This window comes from Gracilinanus agilis, chromosome 4 (assembly GCF_016433145.1).
Source record: "Gracilinanus agilis isolate LMUSP501 chromosome 4, AgileGrace, whole genome shotgun sequence".
NCBI lineage: Eukaryota > Metazoa > Chordata > Mammalia > Didelphimorphia > Didelphidae > Gracilinanus > Gracilinanus agilis.
The window spans coordinates 502,193,267-502,203,599 of record NC_058133.1 but is presented as its reverse complement, the minus strand read 5'-3'; the positions used below and the strand labels follow the sequence as shown (position 1 = coordinate 502,203,599).

Below are 10,333 nucleotides of genomic sequence, written 5' to 3'. Positions count from 1 at the left end.
TAAGGGACCCTGCAGCACAATGAGGACAGAAGCCCCTCTCTCCCCTTTGGCAGATGTCCCAGCTAACAGGCTTCACTGCCAAATTTCAACCCTTAGAAGTTTGTAGTTGCCCCTCTCCATCTCCCTCAACTCCAGAAGGGCTTCCCATCTAGTTGAGGATAAACCTGTTCATAAGACAAGTTGGAATGAATAAAGTACCCATCATACATCCCCACTATTCCCAATCTTTCCTGGAAGATAAAACTGCAGTTGGCCAAGCCTCTAGCAGAGAACCATGACCTTCTCAGGCACACCACTTTCATCAATAGATGCCTGTGGGTGGTAGATTAGTCCATAACAGCCTTCACTCCTTCAAACCACTCTATACCCACTGGCCGGGGCTCAGCGTCCCACCCTCCTATCAAAAAAATAAAAAATAAAAAAAATCAAGCAAGTGTCAAGCACCTGGGTTGGAGCTTTATGTTTTTAATAAAAAATAATTAACACAGTACATTGGTCCAAACTCCAGGGATCATGCTTTACTATAAAATTTACATTGACCTAGATCATTAGCTCCAGGCCAGAAGAGGTTTGGGAGAATATGGTGTGATGGTCTGAGAAATGAAGAAAGGTACCCCAGCTTGGAGCTTCCATAAGGGCAAAGGTACACACACATATATACACACACAAGGGTTATTGGGCAAAACACCAAAGAGAAAAGCTAAAGAGATGCAACCAGTGACCACATAGGAGTTTTAGCCCAGAAGGGATAGGCTGCTGGGGTGGCTTCACCCATGAAGTCTCCTTGTGGCTGTTCTTGAGGAAAATCTTAACTGGTCAAGGACTCAGAGGTGGTGAGTTGAGGCTGCTCTCCTTGAGAGTCCGTCAGTGGATCTGGACCCTTGCCCCCTCCGTGGGCGCTGAGACTGCGCAGTCGCCCAAGGTCGGGTGCCCTGGCCCTTGGCAGACTGGAGATTGTGGCGAGCAGCTCCCCTGGGAAGGGCAGGAGACATCGGGGTAGAAGTTAGAGGAGGCAGGAGCACTGCCCAAGTGGCTCTGTCCATAAAACTGGCCAGAAGCCGGGTGGTGGTAGGGAGGTGGGGCAGGTGGGTTCCGGGGATCATTGTTTGGCCAGGGTCCCAAGCTCTGGGTGTTGTCATACTGCTGCATCTGAATGACCTGGAGGGTCGGCATAGGGTAAGAGTGATAACTCTGTGTAGGGTAGGATCCTGGGACTGGATTAATCCTAAAATGGGCCAAGAGAAAGAAGGAGTCATTACATTTGACACTGACAAGTACAAACAGCTCCAAAAAGAAAAGGAAAAAAAGCCCTTGGGTACTGGGATGTATTATTTGATGACAGAGAGATAGATATTCCAGTACTCAAAGGCTTTTATATAGACACAGATATACATAGATATAGCTATGTCTATATGTTTTGCTGAATACAGTCAATTTTACTGACTACTCCTCATTGCCAAATGTAGAGAACAGGCAGTGTCCATAAGGGGAGGGAGGCCCAGAGAAGGGAGGTACTTCCTCAAGGTCCCACGAGCCAGTAGTGGAGCAGCAATCTGCAAGGCAGGTCGTTGGATTCAGGGTCTGTGACTAAGCCAAACGATGAGCCCCAATACCTCACGAGGGTCAAGGAGAATGGAAATCTTGAGACCATTTTGAGGCTCAGTCTATTCATATGCAACCCAAGTTTCTGGTTGTGGAAAAAAAGAAGAGCAATAACAAAAATTCAGCTACAAACTTAATTAAAGCTGGTCATTTTAAGGCTTCCCTCCCTCCAGGCTCATTCCTGGAGTTAGGAACCAAAAGTAAAATGGACAAATTTGTTCTGCTCTTCTTGTTCCCCTCTCCAATTCCCACAGGGAGATGGTCTCATGACCCATACCCAGGAAAGGACTCAAGGAACTGCCAAAGTTCCTGATGGGAAATGAGGAATGGGGAGTCCTGAACTCAATGCCACATGCCCCCATGCTGAGGAAATTTGGTCCATGGCGGTGGGGCTTACAGAAAAAATTAAGTGGTACACATGCTTGGCCCTTTTGGCAGAATTTGAAAAAAGGGTTGCTGCTGGGGTGAGACAGAAGAAAAATTCCCCAAACATTATAGCCTAAAGAGGATCAAAACAGGGAAGGAAGAAAGTTGTTGGGAAAATATTTTGTCCATTCCCACTTCTTGATCTCACATTGCTAACCAACTTGCCCACCTTGAAACCCGTCCCTGTTTTGTTCTTTTCTTCAGTGCTATAAATGTGACCCAATCCACCTGATGGAAAAGGGATGGAGGCAGCTCCAAAGGGAGCCAGACACAAGGGAAATTTCATCCTGCTTTGTCCACCTTATGATTTGTTTCAAGTTGTACTTGAATATTTCTGAACTTCCCTCTTCTCCCTCCTCTTTAGAGGGCTATCAAGGACTAAAACACCCTTGCACAGATTTCCAAAGCCCCATTCCAGAGTTAGGCCCCAAGTTCCCCATCCATCCCCATTCCCCTTAACCAGAGGCCATACCAAGCACACCTTCAACAAGAGGTGACCTCAGAGCCCTGAGAAACAGCATTAAAAGGTCAGGTACTTACTTCCTGTTCTGGATAGCTCTTCTTTCAACAGAGGATCCAGAAACATAGTTGAGCAGCTTGGCCCGCCTCAACAGACTGAAGGGGAACTTCTCATCTAGTTTCAGAGCAACTGACTCAGAGAGATCAAGGCACGAACAGTACCCAAGACCATCTGAAGCAGCAGTTAAGAATAGTGGAAGCATTCATGTAGAGGCCCTAAAATGCTCCCTCTCCCAGGAGAATCACTCATATTCACTTGGTGTTTTAAAGTTTACTGGAAAAGCAAATAGAGGGCTAAGCTTAGAGTCAGCAAGAGCTGGGGCTTCAAACTCTACCTCTGACAGGGTTGAAATCTCTTGAAGCCTCAGGTAACTCTCTAAGGCTTGTTCTCCATATTGCAGATGGTTTATCATCTTCACGGCACACAATGAAATCCTAGATCTTTAGATGTCCAAACTTAAGAGGTTGACAAAGTGCTATGACCCCTAAGATTACAAGGAATGTCTTATCTCGACCACAACCAGCTTCAACTTCTCTGCCTGGGACCTGCCAACAGTGGAGGGAAAAGATCAAAGCTTTCCTTTCCTCTCAAACAACCCTACTCTATCTGGCCCACAAAGGACCACCAAGGCATCTGGGTTCCACTATCCTCTCACCAGATTATATAAAGAGCTCAACAGTAGGTGACAGAATAGCTTCTTTAGACCCTCAAATAAGGCAACAAAGCAGCCACTACTTTTAAAATTCTTTTTTATTATAAATTTGATAAACATTAACCTGTTTCAATGCACACATTAGTGCATATGAAAATGTAACTTGCTATTCCATATAGCCTGGGTTTTTATTTTGTTTGTTTTAAAACCCTTATCTTCCATCTTAGACCCAATACTAAGTATTAATTCCAAGACAGAAGAGAGGTAGGGGCTAGGCATCTGGGATTAAGTGAGTTGGCCAAGGTCACACAGCTAGGAAATGTCTGAGATGATATTTGTTGCATCTCTAGGTCTGGCTCTATGCATTGAGTCAACTAGCAATCCCTTATCTGCTTAATTTTAATCTTCTCTCAACTCTGATGGGTAGAAAGCAGGAAAGAGATCAGAAGAGTAGGATGGAGCATAGGTGCTAGCCCTATTTAATAAGCTCACAGATAGATAGATAGATAGATATATCTAAATCTAAATCTAAAATGTCCAAACACTTCAAGTCCCATTCTCCACTCAGGCGGTTTTAAGGAGCACTATTAGTTGAAGAGGGAAGAGTGGGCATAAGTATCACCTTCCCTACCTCTCCATCACATCAAGGTCTGTTCTGTGTACATTGTCAATCAGTTAGGACTTGTGACCCAAAATATCAGTTCTCAAATTTTTTGGTGCCAGCACCCTTTTCTACTCTTAAAAATTATTGGGGGGGGAGGGCAGCTGGGTAGCTCAGTGGAGTGAGAGTCAGGCCTAGAGACAGGAGGTCCTGGGTTCAAACCCGGCCTCAGCCACTTCCCAGCTGTGTGACCCTGGGCAAGTCACTTGACCCCCATTGCCCACCCTTGCCAATCTTCCACCTATGAGACAATACACCAAAGTACAAGGGTTAAAAAAAAAAAAAAAAGAAAGAAAAAAAATTATTGAGGACACCACAAAGAGCTTTTGTTTATATTTATGATTATATTATATATTTTATTCATTATAATATATGTATTTATTATATAAAATATGATCTCAAGACATTTCCTAGCTATGTGACCTTGGCCAAGTCACTTAATCCCAGGTCCCTAGACCTTATCTCTCTTCAGCCTTGGAACTGATAGTATTGTTTCTAAGATGGAAGCGATGGGTTTAAAAAACAACAATAAAAAATTCCATATACTATTATATAATTATTTTAGGAAATAGATTTTATTATAGATTATATATTTTTATTATTAGAAATTAAAACATCTTCATATTATTATAAAAACTTTACTTTAGGATCCCAAGAGGGCCCTGTGCCACACTTGGAGAATGACTGGCCTCCATGGAGGAATTTACCCTAAGGAATCATTTTATAGAAGAAAATTATAGACCAGGAACAAATGATTGGGAAGTTTAGTTATGTCAGTCGAACTTCCCTGAGGGCAATGGAACATCCTTGCCCTAAAAGGGTGAGGGAGATCTGATCAATGTAGTCTGTTAAGACTATTCCTAGAAAGAGGGGAGAGAGAAGCAGAGGCCTGTACACACTCTATCCTTGGGTATGCAATGAGCTTTGAAGAATTCATGTGGGGGAGAAAGACCTTGGAAAAAAAATAATTACACAGGAGGATACCATCCCTTCCCATCTCCTTTGGCAGGCTTGCCCCCACAATCATTCTCTTGCTATTAAATTCCTCCTTCCTGGAAATGTGTATTCGCAATTGGAAACTGAATATGCTATAAGACTCTCAAACTCCACATGGCCTAAACAGAACTCACATTGGAAGTTCCCTAACTTGTGCCAAATGCACACAAATGCACACAAACTTCAGTGTCATCTTCAATTCTGTCTTCTTCCTCACCCATATGCAGTGATCATTTTATTCCCCTGTCCTCTTATTTCCCATTAAAGAGTTGCTACCTCAATTCAGGCTCCCATTGCCTTTCATTGGTCTCCCATGCATTGTCCCCTAACTTTTCTAATTTACACTCCTTGTTCCAAGGGTTCTCAAAATACTCCCTCCAACACCCTAACTTCCTAATTCAACTTGCCTTCATTTCTCATGGCCTACTCCTTCCCCTAACCACAGAGAGATGGTAAGTCATACCTTTGATCTTTCCATCCCCCTCAAATGTTCCACATTCATGTTCTTGAGCTTTGAAATTCCTTTCTCTAATCATAATGTTGTGATTTCACTTCTCCCTCTCCCCTCTCAACCCTGTTCTTGGACCTCACAATCTCTAATCCTGCTACCCCTCAGTTCTTTCCTAGGCCATCAGCCTTGCATGTGCCGAACCATCTTCTCTCCCCAACCCTGGCCCCTTGCTGAGCCAGTGCCACTCTGCACTGTCCTTGGAGTCCCTTGCCAAGATCTCATTCTGCTAAACTCCACTCCTCTCCCCCCTGCCCCCCGACCTTAATATAACCCTTCCTTTCTGTGTTAGAATGAATTGAAACTAAGTATTGTTTCTAAGGCAGAAGATGGGTAAAGGCTTAGGCAATGGGGGCAAGTGATTTGCCCAGGATTACCCAGCTAGGTAGTGTTGATGGCTAGATTTGAACCCAGGCCCTCCTAGGCCTAGTCCTCTATCCACTGTGCCACCCAGCTGCCCCTTAAACTCCAGTCTTATATCCCTCCATTCACTGCTTTTGCTCCTACTCATATGCCCACACGTGATCCAAGCTAGAGAAAATCACAGAACTGTGCTAGCTGGGGTCCACTACATATTTGATGTTACATATTTTGAACTGTGGAAAGGCAATCCTTTGAAAGAAAAATCCTTTTTCTAAGCCTCCTAATCCATTTACTATCCTACTCACTACATAATTTAGCTTTTCTAAATTATTTCATCCCTCCTCCAAACCTTAGTCCCCTCTCCTCGTTCCCTCTTCACCTCAGATGCTTCCTACCATTATCTCCAAGTAGACCTTCTTGTCAAGGCAAGTGACCCCACTCCATCCCAGCTTCTCCAGTCTGTCACCTGTTCCATCATTCCCACTCTTACTAATCTTCAATCACTCCTTCTGCTGATTGCTTCTCTACTGTCTATCCACATTTGACACATCCATTCTCACTATGGTTCTTTCTCTCCTCCTTCTTGTGGCTAAATTTCTTGCAGAGGCCACCTATGACAGATACCTCCACTTCCTTTCCTCGAATTCTCTTTGTAACTCTCTGGCATCTGGCTTCTAAGCATATCATTCCTCTTTCTTCTATTCCTCATTACTACTTTTTCCCCAGTTACCAAGCATCTCTTAATCATCAAATCCAATGACCTTTTTTCAATGCTTAGCCTTGACAGTCTATGACATGGTCAATTATCCTCTTTTTCTTGACTCTCTCTTTTCTCTAAACTTCCATGGTACCACCCTATCTTGATTCTCCTCCTACCTAACTGCTCCTTGGGGCTCTCCTTTGCTGGATCTTTTGACTGAACAGACCCACTAATAAATGCCCCCAGGCTTGGGCCTGTGCCCTCTTCTCACTATATACTATTTCATTTGGTTATCTCATCATCTCTCATATATTCAATTATTCCCTCCACACTGATGATTCTCAAATCTACATCCAGTACTTTCCAGTACCTCACTCCTGACCTCTACTTTTATATTCCCAACTACCAAGATTGTATATGTAGTAAATATCTTTTCTTTTTTATACAAGACCGTGTTAAAAAAAAAAGACAAATGCAAAAGTTATCTGTCACTACTTTAGTAGACATCCTAATTAACTCAACATATCAAAAAATGAATTTACTGTCTTTCTCCCCAAACCCTTCCCTCTTCCTAAGTTCCTCATCACTGTTGAAGGCATGAACCTCCTTGTAGGCACTCAGGACTGTCACCCAGGTGTAGTCCTCAACTCCCCAGCCCTCTCACTGGCCTCACATCTTTGTTAAGTCCTGTCATTTCTACTTTTGTAACTTTTTTCATATTCCCTTCTCTCCTTTGATGGTTCTCAATTACCTAATATTGCATTAGTTTGCTGGCTGGTCTCTCCCCCACTCCAATTTGGCTATCGAACTTATCTGCCTAAGAATAAGTCTGACCATATCGTCCCCCACCCCCATTCAGTGAATTCTAGTGGCTCCCTGTTATCTCCAAGATGAAATATAAAACTCCCGTTTGGCTTTTTTAAGCCCTTCATAATCCAGCCTGTTCTTCCCTGTGCATTCTTCTCTCACCTTCCCTCTTTCTCCTCTGACCTCCTTGCTGTTCTTCCAACAGGATACTCCATCTCCCATGGACGTGTTCCCATACCTAGTACACTCTTTGCTCCTCATCTCTAACTCCTGGCTTCCTTTAAGTTTCAGCCAAGGTCCCACAGAATTCAAAAAGCCTGTCCCAATCTTTAATCTCAGTGCCTTCTCTCTGAGACTGCTCTGTTTGTCTGTGTCTTCAGCTTATGTGTCCAGTTGTTGGCATGCTGTGTTGTCTTTTTAATTAGCCTGTGAGCTCCTTGAAAACAGGGGCTGTTTGTGGAGTTTACCTTTTTTTTTTGTAGCCTTGGTATTCAGCATGTACCTGGCACATGCCAGGCACTCAATAATTGCTAGTGACTGACGCTGAAGACAAACTGATCACCCTAAAGCTTAGGACTGACCCTGCTCCCTCTAGGACTAGATACATGAACTCTTGGTTGGCATTTAAGGTCAGTCACAATCTGGGTCCAGGCTCCCTTTCTACTAACCACAAATACACAGGCAGAGTCTTCTCTCTCCAGGCTCTACGCCTCTGGATAGACGATCCCCTATCCCGGGAATGCCTGCCTCCTCCCCAGGCTTCCTTCCTGAAAACTCCAACACTGCCTTTTCCAAACTCTTTCCAGATGCCTTTGGCTGCTGGTCTGTCTCCTATATGTTGTTTCCCCTGAAAGAAAAAACTCCTTTAGACCTGGAGTGGTTTCATTTCTATTTTCAAGGCCTAGCACAGTATCTACTATCTGAGAGGTGATTAATAAATGCTGATTGACCAGCTCGGAAGAATTTCCTTAAAAGCTCTAAAGGCCCTACCTCATATTTGCCCAATATCTTTCTCCTTAATATGTCCCTTTCATAAATTATCTGTAAAGCAGGAAGGAAGGTAGTAGACTAATTCCTGTTTTCCAGTGGGGAAGGAAACTCTGGACTAGAGAGATTAAGTGAATTCCTAAAGGCTGCCCACTAACTGTGAATCAGTGAATCTGGTCTGTTCTCTCAGTCTATAGTTCTATCTGTCTAACAAGTCTGGCATGTCCAACCTTTCAATAACCCCACTTTTATAAGGATACAAATAAAGCCAATGGAGAGTCCACAAATGTTGCTGAGGAAAGAGGTTTGGGGAATAAACCAGGAGGCAAACAAAAGGATCCAAGGTATCACGGAGGCAGATACAGGGACCCCAAAGAATAACGTTCTTCTCATTCTAGTGCGGATGGAGCTGACCCCTAACATGGCAAAGGCTACTGGAGTGAAACCCCTGGGGTCTTCTACTCCTCCAAAGCCAGCCAGAGCCCATAGGGTTTCAAGCAGGACGAAGAGAAGGGCAGAAAAGAAAGCGAAGACCAAGGTGAAGAAACTGTGGCGCACAGTGCCCACACTCTTCTCAAAGCTGCCAGCAAAGCGCCAGATGATCACGATGCCAGAGAGCAAGGAGAGGGGATGCTCATAGACCAAAATGTAGGTTATCAGCCTGTAAACTGAGAAGGCACTTGGTTTAGGAATACAAGGACAGGGCTGTTTGGAAGTGGGTGAACCAGATTATAATCCACCTCAGGAAGGCAGGTGAACCCTAAGGTTCAACATACAGAGGTGACAAGGATAATGAGGACTCAAGACAAGGGCATGAAGTCCAACTGTGACTGAGGATTGAAAGCAGGGACAGATCAGTTCTAAGGCAGCTTCTGTCTTTGACTAGTCAAGTCTTTTAATCTCTAAAAACCTCAGTTCCCTCAAGTGGGGCAAACAATGGGAACTCTGGATTTGCAGGAATGCTTTACCATCTTTTTTACATTAAAGTTGTGATGCTGACCTACCTCCTAGGGCAGTATGAGGTTTATTTACTTATGACTGCTTCAGGGTGTACTGAATGGATAAGTCACCTAACCCTTTGTGGGCTGGATTCCTCCGCTGTTATTCTGACCCCTCCTCACATAGCAGCTGTTTAAGGAAGAAAAAAAATCACCATGAAATATGAGGCAGCTCTCAAGGCCAAAAAAATACTTAATTAGCGGTACAGGTTGAGCTACTATGAATTTTTTTCTAGAGTGCTTGGTCCAAGTTTGCAAATATCCACTGGCTTAGCTAGGACAAGGATCTGTGGGGAAAAGGGATGGTAAAATTCACCAAGAATTTCCAACTTCTTATCCATTTTTACTCTCTCCACCTGCAGCCCTGCAGAGTTTTCTTTAAATCAAAATTCTTATTTCCTCTTATCAATAGAAGGGGTGAGCTGTAACTAGGGAAGGGCAGAAGTTTAGGCTGATACTTTGCACTGGGTGTGAGGCAGGGCAGCCTACCTCTGGTATGAAGCGGATAATAGGTACCTGCACAGGAATGATGAAGAAGTGGACTCCTACTCATTCAGTCCTTTCAAAGTTGAGGATGGGCAAAGAGAATGGAAGGGGCAGTGATGATTTCATTAAAGACAGGAATGAAGTGGCCTTCCTGAGGGGAGACAGGCATGCTGGGCTGGAGGGACATGGACAGGTGGGGGACAGGAGGGCTAGTTCTTACTTCCGTGCAGATGGAGAGAGAACGTGGGAGACCGGGACGGAGTGGGAGAGGGCACATGAGATGTAAGATATGAGGTAGGGGAGGGACGCAGAGGAGAGATTGACAATGCAAGGAGGGACTGGGTGAATCCAGGTGGGACAGGGAAGAGACCTAGGGAATGGGGGAGGGTAGGAGGGAGGAAGGGAAAGAAAGGAAGAATAAGTGAGAAGGGCCAAGGACAGGGCGTGGATAGGAACTGGAGAAAACTGGTTTCTGGGTGGAGGGAAGGTCAGGCCAGGGTGCGGGAGGTCGGGAGTGCCCGGATGTCGGGAGGGGAAGGGGCGTGGACGTGCGGGGGCTGGGTGGGGGAGGGGCGTGGCAGCACGAGGGCAGGTGGGGTTGGGTTGGGGCGGGGCGGGGGCTGGTGG

General features: G+C 44.7%; 1 protein-coding gene across 1 annotated transcript in view; it reads right to left on the bottom strand.

The window, feature by feature from the left end:
• Positions 1-434: 434 nt before the first annotated feature.
• RHBDD2 (rhomboid domain containing 2) overlaps positions 435-10,333 on the bottom strand; it is a 14,974-nt gene continuing 5,075 nt past the window's right edge. Inside the window, exons 2-4 of the mRNA XM_044673117.1 lie at positions 8,483-8,899; positions 2,569-2,719; positions 435-1,225 (exon numbers count right to left, since the gene is read on the bottom strand). Of these exons, the coding sequence (XP_044529052.1) occupies positions 865-1,225; positions 2,569-2,719; positions 8,483-8,899 (929 nt within the window). The 3' untranslated portion in view covers positions 435-864. The remainder of the gene's footprint in view (positions 1,226-2,568; positions 2,720-8,482; positions 8,900-10,333) is intronic.